Here is a 23,146-nt window from a genome sequence, read left to right on the forward strand (position 1 = left end):
CTTTTATGAAGAGAGCACATCTGCGAACCTCTCGTATAGCGAGCGCATCAAGAACCGGGTTGCCCGGGTACTCTGAACCAACCAATACTTAAAAAAAAAAACGTAAAATTTTTATTTTTGTAGTACCAACTTGGTATCGAAGTACCAGGTCTTTTGACAAAACTAGTCCAGTCTTTCCCAGGCGGCATATATATAGGCGGCAAACTCATTCTCTGCCAGCAGTGGGAGAGATGGAGGTTTCCCTGGTAAACGCTGTACACAAACCAGCTCTCTGCTCAAAACAAACCACTGCTTTATCAGACATTACATGCAAGATTAAATAAAAATGTCATTCAATTGTCTGAAGACAGTAGGTTTCCTTTTGAAGATACAGTTATGTAAAAACACCCGCACTCAATATATGGCAAACACTGAGGTCTCATAATTGAAGTGTAAATTCTGCAGATTGCATCATTGGCCAGTATGGTACTGTAAGCAATTTATTAAAGTTTCATAATTGTAACATGTACTTACATAGATTATTATTCAGGTGCATGTGTAATAACTTTAAAAACTTGAGGCTACAGCAGCACTTTGTTGTCGTGTTGTGTGATGCACTCAACCAAGTTCTAACCACGACCATGTCCCCACCCCCAGCCATTCGTATTACCATAGGCAGGATTTATTTTAATGATATTCTAATCGGCAGCTTTATGTCACAAAACCAAGAAAACAAGTGCTGTAGTCCAAACGAGCCATTCGTTGTAGTTTTGGAAAAATTATTTATTATTATTAAATGAGATATCTCCCTTTGAAGTGGACTTTGAGATTTGTACGTTTTTGTTTTTTTTTGAAGATCATTTTTATGCCCAATCATACACACTATACACTGACTAAAATTCAAAAAGTGGAAAAGCTTAATAGGACCCTTTTTAATAATCAAACGACAGACAAATTCAAAATCACACACTGCTCTTGACTTTTGTAGCTTTAATAAGAAACGAAGTCAAATCTTTAAATAAATCACTCAAATAGGCTAAAGTTTTGTTCCTATGGCCACTCATAATGGTGATTACAATATTGAGCAAAATAATATTGTGATTTTATGATTTTTGGCATAATAAAGCAGCCCTAAATCTGCCACTCATCTATCTCTGTTCACACACTGGACATAAACATGAAGTTTTATCATCCAGTTTTCCCACTATTTAGTGAGGCTTTTTGAGGAAATAGGCAAAATTAAGTGTCATGGGAAAAACAACAGGACTCAATTTCTTCTGTCATCTTTGGTATTTAAATTAAATTTTTTTTTTTCTCACTACCACAGGATTATGATCCTTCCACAATAGCGGTGTTCTTGTTATTATACACACACATGCCAAGTAAACATCCATTATGTTTCTTTACACGTCAGCCAAACATTGGAACTAGCCTGTATAAAAGTAAAAAAAAAAAGAAAACACCTAAAAATGGAAAATGACATTAACATATTTCACATATTTTGCAAGTAACTTCGTTGCTCTTTCTGTCGAGATGGGCCTACTTTTCGCTCGCTTCATTTGTCTTGCTGACGCACCTGGAAAAAACCGAGTGTGTCTCTTCCATTATGAGCATACCACATTTGAAATAACGAACTTGAGCACAAAAAAAGACGTGATATGTGAACAACCCCTTCATCAGTCAAAATGTTTACTTACAGTTAATGGTTAAACAGTCAATATGAGCATCCCTAACTGGCATATAAATATAATATAACATACAAAATGTATTAATTTTGAGCCACACAAAGTCAACATGTTGGTATTTCTTGCTCTGAGTCTGCCATAAAATAAAATAAGTTTATTGATCTTTGAAAAGGTGCACCTGCCTGCACGTTATTAGATAGAAGAACTGTTATAAATAGAACGTAGGCACGGGCAGTTTTGAAAACTCCACCTACTTTGCTCTTGGCATAGTGCAGCGCAAATCGCATTGTATCTGAAGGGCAACGCTGAGCCCAGCGTCCAGCATCCTGTGTGATAGACCCTTTAGCCATTTTGCAACGAGCCTTCAGTAGTAATGACGAGCCTTAATATTAGTAGTAGTTTCCAAACTCTTATACATATACTGTTGTGGAGTGGTCCTCAATGGTTGGTCATGTGCCATAATTGAGTTGTACATCTGTTTGGATGCAAATAATGAAATGTAACAAATCATAGAATCATTCATAGTTGGGATAATTATCTTTTATAGTTGGCATCATAATCCAGTCAAACTCTTAATGTTATTTGAAATTCATCTGTTGCCTGGTAGAAACTACAAAGTAGCTGAGATTCCAGCATTGGCAGGTTCTGAGACCATAATAAAAATACAACCCATGAGAATATTAAATATAGGTCCACTTTTATCGTCTTTTTCACTGTTCAGCCTGTTGCATGTATGTATGTGTATTAGGGGTGTCCATGGTTAACCGGTTAACCGATTAACCGTTAAAAATTGCGTAACCGAGTGAAACTTTTTGCTCGGTTAAGTGACGTCAATGGCGTGCATTGAATTTAGTTGTAATACATTTTTGCACCACCAGAGACCGCCAGAGCGCTCCCAGACATTTGTAATGTCCACAAGAAGAAGTCATTTTTCTAATATGAAGCGGGCTAATACGAGTGACGGGGCAAAATGCAAGTATTGCAATACAGTGCTTAGATATACTTCAAGTACAACCTCATTGTTGTAATCTCAACAGCCAACACCCGGGCATCATTAGACCGGTCAGGACACACTGGATGCGTGAAAGCATCTCAGCTGCGTGGCGTGTCTGTTTTTAATTCGGCTCCCATGTTAACAGGTTAGAGCTTGCCGACTGCCTGCGTGAGACGCGCGGCTCAGGCGCGGCTCGACGCGTGCATGCTAGAAATAGAACCGACGCCTTGTTGGAAGCGTTTCCAGGCAAAGTATAATAGGAAAATATGTTTATATGTCATTTTGTACAAAAATACATATTAATTCATGACATTTTGATATTTGAAAGTCTATAGGTTGACATAAATTCAGATATAAATGTAATTTAAATAAATAAATAAAAAATTATCGCTTTTCAAATATTGTACGTGTCAAACATAGTCATAGCCTTAGCGAGGCGGCCGCGGAGTCTGCTTGTTACCTTTTTGCCTTATACATTTTAGGCTTATTCTCAAATTCAGATTGTGTTAATGGGCGGCATTATTAGGCAGTTTTAATAGGACAATTTGACCGGAGAGATTAAATATTGTCGGACATTCCTTTTTTTTTTTCGGCCAATGTCCGGAAATTACTATGGTTATGGTTACTATGGCACACTATGGTTAACCGAGTATTAACCGCTAAGGGCCTCGGTTAACGGTTAATGAAAAACTTGAGAACGTGCAGCCCTAATGTGTATACATAATTAAGTATTTTTAAATCATATAATACTTTATGTAGTTTTCATATTTTTATTTATATATTTATTTTTGTGTTGTAACAGAAAATTCAGGTACTAGAGCACAAAAACTAAGTTCAGAAGCACTAGGCCAGTGTTAATTTGAAGATTTTTTACCTGGAAGGCAAAAACCATGCAAAAAATTAAATTAACCAGTTTTCTCCTGCAATTAAAATTAACAGGAACTAACGTCTTTATGATGTTCAACACAAACACCTCTGTTGAAATGTAGCACTAACCATTTAATGTTACTGAAAATATTAATATAGATAGATCAATAGCGTGATTTATATTATTACTTGTTTGTTTTATACTGCTTATTATCTATATACAATTTTGACTTAAAACCATTTTGGTTCATATCCACTGGACTTGTGAATGTGTGACTGTGTATCTAAACAAACCATTCTAAACCTTTTTACACCAACAACACCAGATTCCTTGAATCATGAATGTGGGAGATGTAAATTTGCTTTCCAGCTCTGTCAGCCACCACAGTAATTTAGTGGAGTTTTGCACTTGCTGTTTATTTCATTAGTACACTGAATAATACAGTTAACTGTTCAGTGCAGCACATACACGTTACAGAAACCCAAAAGGGAGTAGTGTTTATTAGCCTTATGTGCTTTGCATGTTTTCCTTTTATACTTGAAGTGTGGTTTGTTTGCCGTTTTGTGTTTAATCAATCCATGATGTACCACTAAATTTGACTCGTGGTGTTTCTTTGTGTCTTGTTTCTTCAGGCTGCCCCCTGGCACAGTGGTAGGTGGGTGGTGTGGAGCTGGCCTCGGCACCGGGAGAGGCCCCCTCGCCCGCCCCCTCCCAGTGCTGCATGGCTGCAATGGCGCCCGCTCTGACCGACGCTCCGGCCGAAGCTCACCGCATACGCTTCAAACTGGCTCCGTCCTCCTCCACCCTCTCCCCGAGTGGCGTGGAGGGAAGCGGCACCGGAAACCACATCCTCGTGTCCAGTAACGGTGCCGTCAAGCGCAAGGCCTCGGAGGAGCGCCCCTCTCGCGGGGCCGGGCCCTGCAAGCCCCTTGTAACCTCATATCACTGTTCAGATGTGTCCTCGGCAAAAGAGTCCCTGAAGCTGCAAGGTGTTCTTCTGCAGACGCACAGCATACTGCCAAGCCTCATACCACGCAAGCACCAGGCTTTAGATCTCTGCGAGGAGCAGCCAAAGAGCATCATGAGTGCCAGTGGAGGAGGTGGACCATGTGGGCCGCCCACCGTGCAAGGCGCCACTGTCAATGGCATAGCAAAGAAAGTGACTAAACTGACTGACCAAGACAATGCGGTGACCTTAAATGGTGGCCAATATACCATCGAGCAGGATTTGTCAAATCAGACTGAAGTTGTCAATTCTACCAGAGGACTGACAAGTAACGGTCCTCTTCGAGAAGGTGTGGAGCAGCACCAGCCGCCAACGGCTGAGTCCCAGAACTGTCCCAGTAATGGAGAACCTCCCTCAACATCCCTCACCTCCATCGCACCTTTTACAGAAGACAAAATCTCGGACTGTCCGCCGTTAGGCAGTGAAGATACGTTAGCACTCTTACTCGCTGCCCACCAAGATCCATTAATTGGTCTTGGAGTGGAGCTAATTGACCGTACTCAGCACAGCCAGAGCAGACAAGGGGAGATCGAGTCGCGGCTACGGCGATTACGCAAACGGCTTCAGGTGGTGCAGGCCAAGCAGGTAGAGCGGCACGTGCAACAACAGTTAGGCGGACTACTAAAGAGCACTTTGGGTGCTCTGAATGCCAGGCGGCCGAGGGGGCGTTACGGCGATGACTCACTCACCCCTCAGGAAAGGGATGGACTAAGACGTTTCCTGAAGAGTGGATCCATGCCGGCTGAGTTGGAGCAACTGTCCTTGAGCTGCACAACCAACCTGCATTCCACCGAATGCGCGTTCGATTCTGACGCCACAGAAAGCAGCTCAGGAGGAGAAACTGATGTAGAGGAGGATGAACTGGCTCGGGTCGACATCGAGCAACGCCACATTCCTCTGTGAGTACCAACCTTCATCATTCCTCCGATAATGCAATCCAGATGGATTAATTAGTATGATGGTCAATTTTTCTGATGTAGGATAAGTGCTGATGCAGGCTGGGTCAAGCTGTTTCATGAAACCATTTTGTTCTCGCGTGTTATGTGATCTACAAAAGTTATTGAACAATCATTGAGTGGCTGTTGTTCATCACTGTTCATTTGTAAGTGTAGATTTCTTCTCTTGATTTTGAGATCATGCCAATTATCTTTGTTACAATGGAACTTCTTGATAATTGAGGTATGTGTTCATCTCATGAATATCATTACTCTCCTGGTTAGACGAGGACAAAAGCCTGCACTCTCTCTAACACAAACCAAGTCAGCCGTTCTCTTTCCAAGGGGCTGAGCCTTGTATAATACACTCAAAAGTCGGAGTTTTCTTGGAATTTTCTTGAAGGGCAGACACTTCCATAAACCCAAAAGTACACTTTGTCACTCAGTGATTGGGCCTGTTTTCACCCATCCAAAACTCTGGATAAGAACACACCGAATAAGCGGAGGGCAAAGATGAGGTGTTTAATTTCTACATCCTTTCGTTGTTTGTTTTATATTTATTTGTTGTTGTTTTTTGTACCATCTTTCCAGGTTTTTTTTTTTTTTCATGTTTTCCAAGTGCCTTGTTTCTCAAACCCAGCAAATGTTTCAGACTCAAGGAAACACAAGGCAGATCTTATATTTGACGATAGCATGTAAAGTTGTGTAGCTGAGAATAATTCCACATTTGAATAAATTCACTTGATGTCTATTTAAAAATCAGCTCCTTGACAACAATTCCTCAATCAGCCTCTTTTGCTACATCATTGTAGTTGGAAAATGTCTCAACGGCCCAGTGAGTCAGAAGGTTTTTTTTTTTTTTAGTCAAACAGTCTTGGGCCACTCCATGCGGGGATAACCTACATTCAGCAGAGTCAGTCACATGACTATTGCGCAAGGACAAATAGGCTTACTTGCAGATTATGCGACGAGCATAGTGAAGCGTGTTGACATAGGACTGTCTAGCTTATGTTAATTTTTTATTATTTGAACTTCACCATTTGCTTTCCACACATCCATAGGCACTTCTTTCCATGAGTTTTTTAGTCCTTTGCTGGTAATGCAACAGATTTCCTTGTGGGATTGAGCACCACATGACTGCATGTTGTAAATGCATGCAAGGCCTTTTTGTTAATAGGTAGCTGATTTGTGTTGCTGCTTAATCAGCCTTTAAAGCCAGTGTCTTGATGAGCCGAGATGTCACTTGAGTGCTGTCTGTACTAGCACCCAATGATTCATTTGTGCTAGTTTGGTTCTCAGAAATTAAACCCTGTTTACCATCTTTGAAGTCATTGTAAGCAGGATGTAATGCTTTGTTCGTGTTCTGTTATGTAGAGTTACTGAGATTTTGTTGCTATTATGTGTTATTTCCTTGTGTCAAATAGATTAAGAAAGCTCAGTCACAGCTAATGATTAACCCGGTTGGCCACAAGCAGCCCATATAAGGTGTAGCATGGATCCGTGTCCCTCCTGGAACAAAAGCACACTAAATAACCAAGTTTCCATGAAGACCAGCTTCAAAATCCATTATGGACACACAAGTGCGGTCACATTTCTCATTCATGCTAGTGTCCTTTTGGTACCATGGACTAGCTATTAGCTTTCACGTACTTGCATGCAACAGCTGGTGGCATTCATTGTTTCCGTGTTGTAATCCTGTTAGCTAGAACCGGTTTGAATGAAAGCGAGTCATTGAACTGGTCAAACATCAGACATTTGTACCTGTCATGCAGCCTTCTGCTGTCAAGAGTCTTCAAAAATAGTTTTTTTCCCACCAGGCTCTCCTGGATGTAATTCAAGAGAATACAGTGCTTCAGAGTAGGGGTGGGCAGTATGGATAAAAAAAAAAATCACATCACGTTTTTAAAAAAATTATTATTATTTTCATAAATATTACAATTTTATCACAGTTCTTTGTCATGTTGGTTTTACTATTTTGCAAGTTGTCTGAGCAGTACAGCCAAACTAATTTCCCTGTTAAAAAGACAAAGCCTTTCAAGGTAACAAAAAAAAAAAATACTGTAACAGGCAGATCAATCACTGTTCATGAATTGGAAGAAAATCCTCTATTGATTTTGAGTTTTAGATGAATGTGTTTCTGAGGGGAATCTACTGAAAAGTTTACTTGGTAAGCTTGTCAGAACATTCAGTTTTTGCTTCAAATTGGGTTATTATTAAATCAAATCATGTATGATTATTATTATATAACTAAATGGTATGAAATGATATGTATATGAATTATATAACTAAAATTAAATAACTAATTACAGATTTAGGTTAAATAATATAGGTCATTATTTTATTTTTAGGAAAAATATCAAAGAAAAAAAATAATTCTACTGTTTCTAATATTCTGTATGTTGCTCAAAAACAAAGTATACTGTGTCCATTGGGAAAAAAAGTTTTTTTTTTTTTTTTTTTTTGATCATATGTAAAAATAACACATTTCAGAGCTGTAACAATAATACTGTGAAACCATGATATTTTTGCTTAAGGTTATCATACCGTTAAACTCATGCCGCCCCATGCCTATTCCCAACAGTAAACTGCTGCTGCATTCTATTTATGACGTAGTCTACTGACACACATTTCAAATGATTTTCAACACTCGCTTTGCATCCCTTATAGACAGATTTAGTTGTTGTGGCATGGTGCAACACAACAACTGTCGCTTCCAGTATAGACACAGTGTAATAAAGGCAAGAATCTCTGTGATTGTCTGTCTATTTGCATTTTTATATGTCGAGAATCGTTCATCCAGTCGACTTCACGTGTGGTGGGTGTGTTGCTGCGGACCCAAGGGAGTGCACTGTTGCATTTTGGTGCAATACTTTTAATATAGAAAAAATATCATTAGACTGGGCTACTGTAGGGTTTTTGTTTTGTTTTTTACTGCCGTAAGTATTTTACAAGCAAATTAAGTGCATGATTTTTTTAATGCGTACTATTATTGCTTAACATTCCGGAAATTTTTTTTTTTTTGATTGTTTTACACCAACAATATACTGTAGGCATACTAACAGAACTCAGGTGATTTTTCAAACATGGTGTGCTGTTGTGGTAACCCAGTTTCAAATCACATATTTGGCACACTGCATTTGTCTTGTCCTCACTCAATTTAAAGTACTCCCACACATCTGAGGTCTTCTGCATTTTTGTCTTCTCTTCCTGATGAACTGAATCATAACGTTCATGGACGATCCATATTTAAGGGCTTGATGTGCTCCGTTTCTGTATCTGTCATGAAAATCAATTAATTATGTTGAGGGACAAAATTGTGCGTCCAGTTGATTTGCCTCACAGAAGCAGTTTGTCGTGGATCTGCTTTCGTTGCACTTTCTATGTTTATCTCTCCTGTTGTTTCCTCCTTCTCATTTTTCCTTCTCTCTGAAAGCTTTTGTGCTGCTTTTCCTGCATTCTGATTCTTTTTCTTTTTGCCTTCTCTCCATCTTCTGCTCCCTCTCCTTCACACACATTGCTGCTTAAAATACAAGCAGTGCCCGGAAAATATCCTGTCTCTGCATCCCATCCACAGTCATGTGTCTGCACCTGTTCTGTGTCTGCATGTTAGTGTGTGTGTTCTATGTGTGTGTATGCACGAGCACAAATGTGTAAGTACTTCTGTTTGTATGCATGGTTGATAGGCCACCTAGTTTTCATTCTAATCTTATTGATCTATTAATTGATATATACAGGCCAATAACCATGAATATTACTGCATTCCATTTGTAATTGGAAATTGGAAATTCAATTCATTGTAATGAAATAATGACTTTCAAATGCTGAAGTGATTACATTTATTTGTTTAAATATGTATAACTAAATATCTCATCTAATTGCAAAACATGAAAAATCCAAAATAATCAAAGATTAGTCGATTAATCATTCTAATAATCCAACCCTCTACTCACACCGTGGCAATATAATCACCATTGGTTAGTCATTTTTTCAGTTTACCCGCCAGACTGATATACTATTTTACGTGTGTGTGTAAAATAGTATATCAGTCTGGAGAGTAAACTGAAAAAAAAATTTAATTGCAAAAAATGTTCTGCCATTTTGCCAGCCCTACACAGTACTAACCAATATTTTTGGACCTGATACTATGGTGTTATCTGTCCAAAATACTGCTTTTGTCTTTTTTTTTTTTTTTTTTTTTTTGTATTGCAAAAAATGAATGCATCATCTTGGTTTTCTGACTTCTCACTTGGGTGTGACAGCATTCCCAGCTCCAACATCCGAGGTAAATTGAACACAGCATATGACTAGCTTTTTGCTATTGCTAGTCCGAGGCAGGTGGTACTGGAGGAAGGTGAAGTTTTCATTTTCAAGAGCATATTTCTGAACACAAATTTGCAAGTCTGAGTGCAAGGTGAATTATCAATATTTCTGCTCTGTTTTCCTTGAAGAAAATGACTTAGAAATTATATAGCTAACGTCAAAGCACTCAGACACGGACTAAACGCAACATAATTCTGATTTGGAGGTTCAATTATGTTCTGTTCTATTGTACTGTATTCTATGGTTTTTACAAGCTTAAAGGGTAATTGCAGGTTAGAGACCCCAGCGAGTCATTGTATAGAAAAATATTGTAAGAACTACATTTTCTTTAAAATATACTTTAAAATGAGCTGTTATGGCTTTTGAAAAAAAAAAAACGTATGGCACACTTAAAAACATTTAACAATCTTCAGTGTGGGTTTCACATTAATCTGTTTTTAACGTGTGTTAAATCATGTATGCTGCGCTAGAAACATGCCAACAGCCTCAACTTGTTGATCCTCTGGAGCAGAGTGTAGTGGAAGACAAGACAATGCTGTGTTCTCGTAGAGTCTATGGTGACTTACAGTATTCCTCTCTCAGAGACTTCATGAGAGCTAAAGAATATGCTGGGAGAAGCAAGCAAAAGTTCAGATCACATCCACTGCTGACCATGCTTATCCACTTGGCCTTCATCACATTATATATTAAGGCTGATTTATACTCTATTCGTCTGCAACAAATTTGACGTCATCGTGGAGTTGCCGGAAGTTCACTTTGAGTGCGCAAACTCATTTTGCGTGACGCTGTGTACGACTTTTTTTTTTGTAACTTTCTGTGCAGCTCCACATCCGAAGATGTTAGGGCTGTGCGATATGGGGAAAATATCTAATTGCGTTTGTGTTTTTTTTTTTTTTTTTGACAGATTGCATCTGAATTTACATTCATTTTAAACGAGAGCCAGGCGCGAACCTGCATCGAGCCTCATCCATACTGCCAGATGCGCTCATAGAGATTTGCGGTGCAGGGCCGTGTGAGATTATAACCTTGCGTTACGAAACTGACTGCGTGAGTGCGGCGAGTGTGAACTGCTCGCGTGACACGGGATTCGTGCCGCATTGGGAAGAGAGGAGCAAGTATGAGAAGCATTCAGTGACCGAGGCTGTGTTTTGCGGTCTTCTGAATTGGGAATAACGAACATGCAATAAGAGATGCTCTTGATATGCTTGTGACGCAGCTCTTGTAAATTATATTTTTTGTTCATTGTCTGTCTTTTTTTACGTTTTTCTTTAGTTTTAATTTGCCTAACTATTCACCTGACCCTGTAGAGGCCATAATCCCACTCCGTATCTCTCCTGCTTTCATTTTTTTTATTTTATTTTTTTATGGTGGGCGATTTCGATTTGATTTTGATTAATCGCACAGCCCTACGAAGATGCATGAGTTCAGGGTGATTCTATCCAAACATGTACGTCTGTGCTGGCATTTGTATGAAGCAGAAGCAGTTTAATGTGAAGTTGATCAGGTGTTTTTTGACCCTTTGATGGAAAACTATGCATGGGGTTTTTTCCATAGTTTGTCCAAGGATGTTTTTTTTTTTTTACATAAAGAAATTATTCATTCATCAACCACACAAGAAATCTTGTACCAGAAAATGACTACTACTCACCAGTGATTTTAGAGGACAATTACTCCTTGTCGCCCCCTGTCGTTTCTCATGTAGGCCGTATTTTACTCCCATTAGTTGAGATTTTTTTCATTGAGAAATTTGGGATGTACTGTACCTGATATATATCTAAAACAATCAATATTGAATTGAATCAAGTCTTATTGGTAATCAAATAACAATCTTGTGAATGAGAATCAAATCATGAAATTTGTCAAAGCCCAGCCATAATATAGTAATTTGGGAACAAAAAAATGTAACCTTTACTTTAAGTTCTATCTTACAAAATCACTAAAGGGGCATAGTACAGTTAAAGCTGCCACCAGCCATTTTAATTTTTGTGTGCAGTGTCCCACATTAGTGAGTACAGGAAGTGAGAGATCTTAAATTGTGGCACTGTGGTTTCCGGTACACATACTCAGTACAAGACAACAACAAACTCAGACAATGAGACAGACAGTCATGTGTTATACACGCCTAACTACAGGGGGATTGTGTGTCGTTTGCTGTAGCCACCGACTGGTGTGACCCAAGAAATGTTGAGGATCTCAACAGGTCCTGAGTGATTGTGAGGCTGTTTGTGTTTGTGGTAGCCTGCAGCAGAGAAAGATTGACTGGTTTTTAAAGGGCAGACCCAGCTGTGCACGGTTGCTTCTGCTCTCAGGGCTATCACTATGAGGCAGCTCTGTTCAGCTGATGTTGTCCTTTATTCACATGAGTAAAATGTAAAATGAATGCAGAGGCTGTTCATGCACAGACTTGAATCTGTACAAAGATGTTTGATCTATAATGTAGGCTTAGATGACCCAAAACTGAACATTCTTCCAAACCTATATGAAATCTGAATGATTTCCTTTCTTCAGTAAAACACAAAAGAAGAAATGATTAGGAACTGATGCTAATGTGCCATGAACGTGCCATAAAGTGAAAGTCGTTCATGCAACTTAAAGCTGCAATGGCTTTGTGTGATTAGCAGATGTAATATTTTCAACTTTCTCATTGTGCACTAAATGCTTTCTTTCCAGTGATTGTGGTTTGCTGTGTCCAGATCTTTGAGTCAGGGATTTAAACTCGAACCAGATTTGTCCAATCTGTAAAAAATTGATTCAGTTTGTAACAGTTTGTGAGTCACATGGACTACTGTTATGCATGTATTTATTTGTGATTTTGTAACTTGACGGCCTGGCCCTCAATTACTTTGAATTATTTATTAAAGAATGGCTAGAATGTGGTTTAAAAAATATTAAAATGTTACACAAAGGGAAGGACATGAGTTAGTAAAAAAAAAAGCCTGTTTTGCCTAGTTTCTACTGCTTTTGGGTCATCTGTTTCACTCCATTGCATGTGCATTCTGGTCTCTCTTCCATCAGTCCTTACTTCCATCTCAAAGCTAATTGCAAATGATTTAATTTGCTCTTACCCACTGCTCAAGCACTGGTTTTCCCTGCTTGAGTATGCATCTTAACCATTAGTGTAGAAATGGTAAATCAGTTCTCAAATGAATATTTAAGGGCATCCTTTTAAACATCAGCGCTGCTTTGAAACTGCCAGCAGCTTTTTCCATCCACCCTGTTGCCCTTTGGACTGCGGGATACAGGAGCCCCCACCGTCTCTTGTGTCTTACTGGTGATGGCAGAGTATCTCCGTGGAAACCATGTAAAGGTGTTTTTTTTCTTTCTTTCTCCTTTTTTTTCTTCCATTTTCCACCGTCAGATGTCTATCATGCTCTGTCTGTCTGGTGATCTTTCTGAGCTCATGTCCGCGACCTTTCAGAGCTGCAGTATGCTGCTGTAGGAAGTGTGGTAGTACTACCCTGCTCTTAGTACAAAAGACTTCTGCACTGAAAAATTGATGTTTGGTAGTTTGTGAGGTGGAAATGTGCTTGAATTGAGCCTGTGCTGCCTTTTGGCTCAATTTAACCATTTTAAACCGCCTTACAAATGTTTAAACCAGCATTGATATTTTCTTTTGAAATGAACTTTAACGACATTTTGAAGGGCTTGTCTTTTTACAAAAAAATATAATAAAGTTAGGGATGCACGATATTGGATTTTGGCCGATATTCGATATGCCGATATTTTCTAAATAATTTTGGCCGATGCCGATACCGATATCGATATATATACTGATATATTTACAAATATATACTGATATATTTAAACTTTAATTTTACTGAAGAGAAATCCATGTATCTCTTCTGTACTGATTCTACCATAAATTTATTATTTTACAAATGTAGACAGACATTCACATCTGAAAAACAGGTCAATTATTTCACTTGGAGAATATCGGTTTGGCTCATCGGCAGAAATATTCATATCGGCCGATACCGATAATGGTCATTTTAAGCTTTTATCGGCCGATACCGATGTTGTGCCGATATTATCGTGCATCCCTAAATAAAGTAGTTGTTGTTAATAATAAAATTGTATAGTTATGATAATAAACAAACAACAGTTAATAGCTATTCCTAATACTAAGAGCGAAAATAATGAAGTGACGACAACAACATGATTTTCTGATAATGTAATTTTTGTTACTTTCTATTTGGTTGATGATAGGGCTGCACGATATAATTTCAGCATCGATATCGTGATGTGCACATCTGTGATAGTCACATCGCAGGATGTGCGATGTTTTCCTCACACACAGACACGATATGATCATGCGCGTTTAGTCAGTAAATCTGGTTCCGTGATTAGCTGCTTTCAAATGGAGTGGCATTTAATAGACAGAGCCGTAGATCACGGACAAGCTACGCAATATCGCGTTCATTCTCAAAGTCAGTTCATCTGCAATAATGAACGCGATATTGAATAGCTTGTCAGTGATCTACTGCTGTCTATTAAATGCTGCTCCATTTGAAAACAGGTGATGGCAATTTAGCGGTAATCACTGAACCAGTTTTAATGGCTAGATGCACATGATCATATTGCTAGATATAACGCCCAGCCCTACAAGGCTGTTTACGGGGACTTGTCGTGTCGTGCAGCATCTGTAGACAGCATCACAGATTATAATGGGTTCAGTATTTTGTCGTGCCGCACTGTTCGTGTCCAGTGTAGACACAGTGAAAGCCATGCAGATGCACGTGAACAGTGAATTCCGTTCACTTCCGCGTCTGTTTCTGCGAAATTTGGCAAAATGCATGTCTCTGTAAGTTTCTTTTTTAATTAGTTTATGGATTAGGTGAATGTAGACAAGGAAATGGATGTGTGCAAGTATTTTGGTTCACAGCAGTTTAATGAGGTTTTCTGTGTCATGCATGTTAATCAAACAACAGAACAATCACTTTTGTAGCTTTAACAGATTTGTTAGATATAATTTATACAGTGAAGACTTAATCTTATTGTGTTATTGTACATTTGATTATTTAATTTCTGTACCTGAGTAGGGATGTGCAACAGTGATCGAGTACTCGAACGCGACAGCGATGATCGATCACATAAACGATGATTGAAATTATTATTATTATTTTTTTATTGGTTATGGCAGCACGTTGGGCGGCGCCCTGATCTCTGATTGGTTAGCTTCCCACTTGATACCTCAAAAGACGTTAGAAGATAATCATGGCCTCAAAGTCACGTAAGTGATGGCTGGTTTCCCTTTGAGAAGAACTTTTCCCTTTGAAAGTACAGTTCAGGGTAAGCTGTGCAGCGCCAAGCTGTCACACAAATCTACAACAAATACAATGCGCTATCATCTAAAATGTGTACATAAAATATTTGGCGATAACAGAGCGGCAACTCAGACGAGCACTGAATCACTTGCCGTAAGACCTAAATGCAACGCAGGCAGAACCGAGAAGACGACAAAGCTATTCGCTGAAATGGTGGTGAAAGATTTGCTGCCCATTAGTTTCAGGGACAGGACAAAGAAGTTTTACTTGTCCAGTGGTACCTGGCTGTTCCTGCAACATGTGTTCCAGCGGAGCGAATTTATTCCTCTAAATGTGAACAGGCTGCGCACACGGCTCTCATCTGAGCACGTAGACCGACTTTTCTTTTTGAATAGACATTTGAATGTTTCACCGGTCGTGGTAAATATAATATTCATTTTTTACAATAATATTATTATTTTAGTTTTGAGCTTTAGCCAAAGTTAAAATATCTAGGCTATTGGTCTCTGTTTTATACCTTATAATAGTTGTTTGGTTAAACTTGGTGAACTTTTTTCTTTATTTTTTAAAAACTACGTTTCACCGCTGGATCAAATATGCTGCTTAAAGTTATACTGGAAGACAATGTTTTGTAAAAAAAAAAAAATGCAGTTGAATAAAGTAGCAAAAAAAGAAAAAGTATCTTTGTGTGTGAATTTTTAAATCACAGACAAATAATGAAATGGTCTTTATAAAATAAAAATGCACTGGATATATTTGTAGCCTATTAAACATATTCGTAGAGATGACGAAAATGTTTTGTTTGTAATAGTTTTTATCTTAAATATATTTTAAATCTTATTCAATTATTTAGCAATAATCAGTGATTTCCATGCTGTTAAATAATATTTAAATAATATTTTGGTTGATCAGAAAGTGCAAATTTAATACAAAATATTAATTAAATATTAGAATACTACATAAGAAATAACGATAGTGATACTAATGTGAATTTATTGTACTTTCGTGTTTGTAAAGCGCAATCCAAGTTACACTTTCGGTCAATTTCACATCTGCATCGGCTATTTTTTTTATATTTTTTTTTCAGATAAAAGTTGCAAGAGCTAGTCTATATCTGATTAATTAACATGAACAATTATGCTGAAATCGCTGCATATCAGCGATTCGTTTCATGCTCATATAAGCAATGCACGATAATGATATTGCTCTTAAATGTTTTATTTTTTATTATTATTGTTATTATTTTATTACTGATGTTATAATAATGCAGCCAAGCTTTTTTTCCGTCATATATCTGGGCATAATTAAATTCATATGTCTTCGAAAAAGCGCAGGTGGTTTATGGAAAATAAAACTTAACTTAAAAATACAGCTTTATTACAACTATTACACTTAATAACGTAGAGGAAAATATAGCACAAATCTGCCATACATTTATAATGAGAACTTTATAGGAATCTATAGTAAAATCTGTCTTTGCCCATCTTTCAGTGCGCGGTCATGAAAACGCATCAGCGGGAGCTCGCGCTCTCTCTCTCTCTCGCTCTCTCTGTCTAACGCATAACTTAGCGTCCTATTGTGCTGATACAAGTTGTAATGTTACGTCTGATATGTATCTCAGTTATCTGATTTATGGATGTGTCATAGAATTAGCTTCCGTTTATTGGTATACTCTTCACCTCAGGCAGATATTTCGTGCTCCTTTATTAATAACATTGCTTCATCATAATCTAACCTGTCCTAATCATGTGTTCATGTTTTCATAGACAGATTTTCATGTCAGATTTTTATTTTATTTTTTTCATTTTCATAACAATCTTCAGATGTTTTCATTATATACATTATGGCCATGCCCCGCCCCCCGCATTAAGCCCCACCCCCGATTAATCGATTAATCGTTTTTGAAACCTATTGATGATCGAAATGAGAAATTTCCCAAAATGCCCATCCCTATACTTGAGTACTGTCAAGAACTCCTGGAAAAAAATGTAATCACTGATAATTTCATTTGTATCTTTGTTCTGTTCTATTTATCTATGCTTGTAATTTATTTTCTATGCTGATTTACTCACCTACAAAATCAATTTATATATATATATTTTTTTTTTCTTTTTTTTAATATCGCAAGATATATATCGCAGAAAACCAAATATCGCAATGTGAGTTTTTTCCAGTATCATGCAGCCCTAGTTGATGAGGGTGAATTTTTTTTTTTTTATTGAATCACTAGGTCTCAGTCTCATTAAGGCTGAACATGTGCCTGTCTGTTGAAGTAGGGCCCTATAATTCAGTTCCTTACAGTAAACCAATATGAAAATTAAAAAAATTCTGTCATTTAATAAATCACCCTCATGTTGTTCCAAAACTGTATACACAAGTAATCTCGTAGCTTCATAAAATGCATTTGAAACCCTTATGTCACATTAATTATTTTATTGATGTCCTTGGTACCTTTCTGGACCTGGATTGTGGTAGTACCCTTGCTGTCAATGCGATTTTGGGTATCATCAAAAATATCTAAGTTTGTATTCCAAAGATGAACAAAGGTCTTAAGAATTGAACAACATAAGGGTGAGTAATTAATGACAGAATTTAATTTTTTGGGTGAACTATCCCTTTAAGGGGTTATTTACTATGTCTACTTTCAAAAGAGCACCGATATATATATATATAACTGGCTTATAAACATGGTTTGTCATGATATTTGGTTTTCATGAGGTCTTTAAGCACTTTTTATTTATTTCTGATAAGGTAGAGTTATACCTACAGCGTGGGTGTTTTCCTCTTTCTGCCTGTATGGCTCACTATCATCTGTACCTGGCAGCGCCCGCAGTGCCTGGCCCATAATGAAAAGACTCCTCTGTGAAGGGTGTGTGTGTGTGTGTGCGTGCTTCTGTGAATGTGTGTGTGGTACAGTGATTGAATAAAACTGCTCAATGTGTTGCCTCTTTCTTTGGCCTGCTTTTGTTCTGTAATGAAATATGCAAGCATCATATCTGCGTTTCAGGTCACATAACTTTTCCCGAGGGTTTGTCTGTGTCTTTCGGCTGGTGTGGATCACAGCTAATGAATATGATGTCACACACTTGGTGGTTCATTAGTATGACTCATCACTATCGTGATGTCATATAATCACCTCGTCAATTTCCCCAGTCTGCACCAGTAGGATGAAGTTTAGCTGCCTGTTGTTTGGCAGTAAAGAGATTCTTGCTAAAGTCCTTGTCTCAAACACTTATTCCCAGGTGGTCAAATTAACAATGCCAAAACCTTCTAGAAGCAACAGCACAAATAATGGTACTCATTTACTGTTTCTAGGGCCAATATATGTATGGAGCCTTTTGCAAACAAGCAAGAAGTTTATAGATGTGGCAGTACATCAGCAACCAGCTTTTTATAATTTGGCCTTGTGCTTTTTTTCTTCACCATCAGAGCCATTAACAACTGGGTCTTGTGTTAACATGTCAGGCAGCTGTTGGACAGATAGTCAGTACTGGCCAAAGAACAAGCTCTCTGGATTAGGGATTTAAAAAAAAATTATTTTATTTATTAGAACAATTAATATGTATTAAAAGAAAAATGTAACTTTTATTTGAACCAAAAAGTAATCTTTGTTGTTTTTCTGTTTTAATCTTTTATAATGTGATTTATTTCTTTGCTGGCAAAAACATCATTCTAATACGCTAATTAGCTGATCAGGAAACATTTCTTATTATCACTGTTGAAAACAGCTGTTTTGCTATTTGTTTTTTATTTATTTATTTTATTTGTTAAATACATCATTGCTGAATTAAAGTATTTATGAAAAGCTTACTGAGCCCAAATTTTTTAATATTATAGTGGCATGAAAAAAAGTGGAAAAGTTATGCATATTCCAGATCAAAACATTAAAGCTGTGCTCACACTACAGGACTTTTAGCCTGATTTACCCCTCCCCACAATCGGAGCAAAAATCTTGTCGTGCACCTTGATCAGTCCCGATGTTCGGTGTGGATTATCTGGTAATGTCATTCACCTGTCAAATCTTGGTCGCCCCGATCTTAACAAACATGTTTGATATTCAGGATTTAAACTGGGATTGATGACTGCTATATTATCAGTACTTTCACAATAGCCAATGCGTGACCGCTAAACAGCTGTTCTATGAGATGGATAGTGGAGGAATAGGAGGAAACTGCTTCTTGGCATTTTGTTGTAACATGACTGTCTATATAATGATAAAAACATATCACAACCATAAGGAGAAAGAGAAGTGCTGGAGTGAAATCGCCTCAGTGTTGAACATACCGGGTAAGTGCAGAAAGCTGCTAGCACGCTTGCTAACATACGTAAGCATAACTGACACATCAATGACGATCAGCTGCGTGAGATCACATTAGGTGCTCCCTCTGGAATCATAATCTTAATATCTTGTGGTGTGTGCATGTTTAAGATTCAAGGAAAGATAATCTACAAAGAAACCAGATTTCGTAATCGTTTAGGATTTTAAAACTCCTGTAGTGTGAGCCCAGCTTAAGATGACATCTTTGATTTAGAAATTGTATTTAATTTGAGTTGCTTGTCTCTATGATATCTCTAAGGGACATGGTTACTTTTCGACTTATTCCAAACCTGTAATATTTTTTTTCTTCTGCTGAACATGAAAAGATATTTTGAAGAATGTCTTGTGAAGAAAACCGACAGAATGATTCTGCTTTGAGTTTTTCATTGTTTTAAAGTCAAGTTTTCTGTCTCCGCTTGGTCTCTCTTTAGTTTGTAATATCTTATGTCAGCAGGTCGTGCTTGTGTTAGACTTGAAGTTGACTTGTAATCCTAAACCTGTTTAAAGCACTTAATCCTAAACCTGTGGAAAGACTTTAGTCTCATGTAGAGTTCTGTGTGTGTGTGTGTGTGTGTGTGTGTTTGATCGGGAAGCAGCACTAATGCGCTGCAGATAATCTTATTGTTTTTGAACATTGTCTGGGGACCACAATACAAATTCCTGAGCTGCTGAACTGTGTTGGGGTGGAAGCACAGAGTCTCTGCTCTCTTCCAGCATTGGGTTTTGACCGCTACTTTGGCTCTGTTTCAGTCCAGAGCTTATGAGCAGATTGGACCTGACTCCACCAGGAACCGTTTTCAAGAGGAGATCCTCTTGCTGTGTCTGGATGAACATCAGATTTATCTACTGGAATGTGCTCTTGTGGTGTTTGGGAGTGCCACTATGTGTAACGATTTCTACAGTCCTGAAAGGTTGGAATGAAATTTCAGGTTTGCCATGCACATGGATCTCATAACTGCCAAACACGTATAGACACTCCTCACACTCCACACGCAATAGTTTTTTTATCCCACCGCAAATACAAAAGGGCTGCCTGGATGCAGTACAGGCTCGCATCAGCCAGCAATCCCCGAGCTGTTGGAAGCTGAAGCCACATGTGGTTGTGTTTTGCTGGCTGCTCAAGTAACTTTAGAGCAATGGAGTTTGTTTTTCAGTCTAATGAAATGTTTGTGTCTAAACAAGTTCAGCAGAGTTCAGTGTCTTTAAATCAATTAACTGTTCAGCTTCCTTTTGTGAAATACTGGGAAGAAATCGAAACCTGTTCTAAAGGGGTTTAAGCTTTTGTGTAAAAGTTTGATTGAAATTGTCATTTCATAATTTCTTCTAGTTGCTATATTTTGATGCATTGTGATATTGAATCATTGCATATGCATTGCAACTTTTTTTTATTTATTTATTTTTATTCAAGTATTTGTCTGATTGTTTGAAATGAAAAAAATGTCTTTCTTGAATGCAATGCAAGTCATTTTGGATAAAAAAAAGTTTAATGTCTCCCAAATGCATAAATGTAAACTGTTATATTTAACATGTTTTTGTCTATTTGCTATTGTTGATGAGCGTACAAACACGTTTGTCTGGTCACACTGCTTGTGCATCAATGACTGAAACATTAGCGTTGTGCTAGCTCTTCGTTGGTTGTTCGAGGTGTCTGTTTCTCATAGGCTGTGAGTGATTGCTTTTCAGATCAGAGCGTGTTTGATGTCACACCAGCAGGTGTTTGGTGCATCACAGATGCACACATTTCCAAATAGTGTCTGATTCCTCCTTTAGTGGTTTGATCAAGCTGGTTCATATCTGATCACCACAGTGTGTCTGGCTTAAACGCTCCCTTGATCAGCACACATCTGTGGTGTGAAATGAAATCTTCTCTCTGTAACCGTTTTGTAACATCCAGTAGGGCTGCATAAGGCGCATACTCTTATTATGCGCATCTCGTCAGTAAAGCTGGTTCTGTGATTAGTAGTAAATCTCTATCGCATGCTTTCAAATGGAGTGGCATTTAATATACAGAGCTGTAGATCATTAACAAGCTGCGCAACATCTTGTTTATAATCACAAATTATCAAATTTACTATTGCGATATTGCGTAGATTTTTTTTTCTGAATTGTTTTTCCATTAACATTTTTTCTAGTCTTTTAATGGTTAATTAAATTGTATGAATCAAAACATGTCTAATTATCACAATTTAACAGCAGTTTTCATTAATTGTCTGGATTCCATTTTTATGTTTCATTTAATTTTATGATTAAAAGCATTTCTAAATAATAATTTTATGAAAAACTAATAGTTTTTATTTTCTCCAGAAATACGTCTGACCAATCGACCGGCCAGGGACTGGAATTAGCCGGTTTTCTGCATGATCGGCCCAAACCAGTGACCAGCCGGTCAGTCTGCCGAATCGGAGCCGGTCTGTTTTGACGCCACACTTATGGCGATTGCTAATGTATTTGTGTCGTTCCAGATGATTTTTGCGCAGCCTGAGTGAGTTTTTGAGAGAGACTTGTGCAGAAAACCAAACAAATGAGCGCAACCACACTCATAGAAACTTGTAGATACTAGTGTTGTCACGGTTCCAAACATTTCAGTATTCGGTACCAGTATTAGTGAAAATCCACGGTTCTCAGTACCAATTTTGGAAGCAAAACAGTAGTAGCAGTATCACATACATTCTACTAAATGATAGTAATATTTAAAGCGCAATGCCTTTATGTAAAAATGTACTTTTATTTTAACTGGTTGCCTTGAAATCAAGAGCTCACATCTAATGAGCTGATTATCTGAATCTGGTGTGTTAGCAGAGACATGCAAAATATGCAGAGCTGGGTGAAATTTTTCAGTACTACACATTCTTTGTAATGTGTTTCAGCAATACATTTGTAACATTTATAATAGGGCTGTAGCTATCGAATATTTTAGTAATCAAGTATTCTACCAAAAATTCCATCGATTAATCGAGTAATCGGATAAAATGTGTTTTTGCTTAATTAAAGTGCAATATTAATTATGCAAGAGAAAATAAGACTCCTGGGTCTCTTAAAATGAACAACTAAGTTTCTTTTTTTAGATTTTAGATTTTATTTATTTTTTAAATGCATAGAATGCAATGCATACATCAAAAATAAGCATTTAATTATTACCCATTGTTTCTCTGTCTTGTACTGTGAACAATGACAATAAAGTTGACAGATGAATTAATTACATTTAAGTGCCATTCAGTTGGGGTTTTAAATAAGCATTTTCTGAGATGCACATTAAACACATAACATTAATTTATCTTTTAATTATTTAAAATTTACTTAACTTTTTGGTAAACAGGGGATTTACTATAAAAAATAAAACATGGAAGAAATGTTGTGTGATTAAAACTTTAAAAAAAAAAGTAAGTTTTTTTTTTTTTTTAGTAGTAGGCTATGTACATTCTGCTGAACAACAGTCTTTAACCATACTTTTATTTTGACGGGTTGGCGTGCCTTTACAGTGTGATGTGACGCTAGTTTTACTCAACTCAAACGGTCAAATGCTCATGAAGTGACTGTCAGAGCAGTTCTGGAGATGTTGTACATGTGTTCACGTCCTTATTTAGTGAGACAGCAGACGCTGAATTCACTGCAAGCTTCATGCGCGCTTCAGTGTGTTTAATGAATGAAGACGCGGTTCTGCTCCATTCATTAACAAAGACACGCAGAACATGCAGGATTCATATTTAAACAGACTATTCCGGCTTAATATTTACAGATATTAGTCCATATCGTGATTTGATGTAAGGGCAATGAGCT

The 23,146-nt window shown here is 37.6% G+C and overlaps 1 protein-coding gene across 3 annotated transcripts in view; it reads left to right on the forward strand.

Annotated features, from left to right (window-relative positions):
- The window catches only part of kansl1b (KAT8 regulatory NSL complex subunit 1b), a 65,144-nt gene that overhangs the window by 12,583 nt on the left and 29,415 nt on the right, over window positions 1-23,146 (forward strand). For 2 of the 3 annotated variants that reach the window (XM_026207779.1, XM_026207778.1), the window contains exons 2-3: window positions 4,159-5,431; window positions 21,674-21,754. In XM_026207779.1, coding sequence (XP_026063564.1) covers window positions 4,248-5,431; window positions 21,674-21,754 — 1,265 coding nt within the window. In that variant the 5' untranslated portion in view covers window positions 4,159-4,247. The remainder of the gene's footprint in view (window positions 1-4,158; window positions 5,432-21,673; window positions 21,755-23,146) is intronic. The other variant, XM_026207780.1, reaches the window with a different exon arrangement.

This window comes from Carassius auratus, chromosome 28 (assembly GCF_003368295.1).
Source record: "Carassius auratus strain Wakin chromosome 28, ASM336829v1, whole genome shotgun sequence".
Taxonomy (NCBI): Eukaryota; Metazoa; Chordata; class Actinopteri; order Cypriniformes; family Cyprinidae; genus Carassius; species Carassius auratus.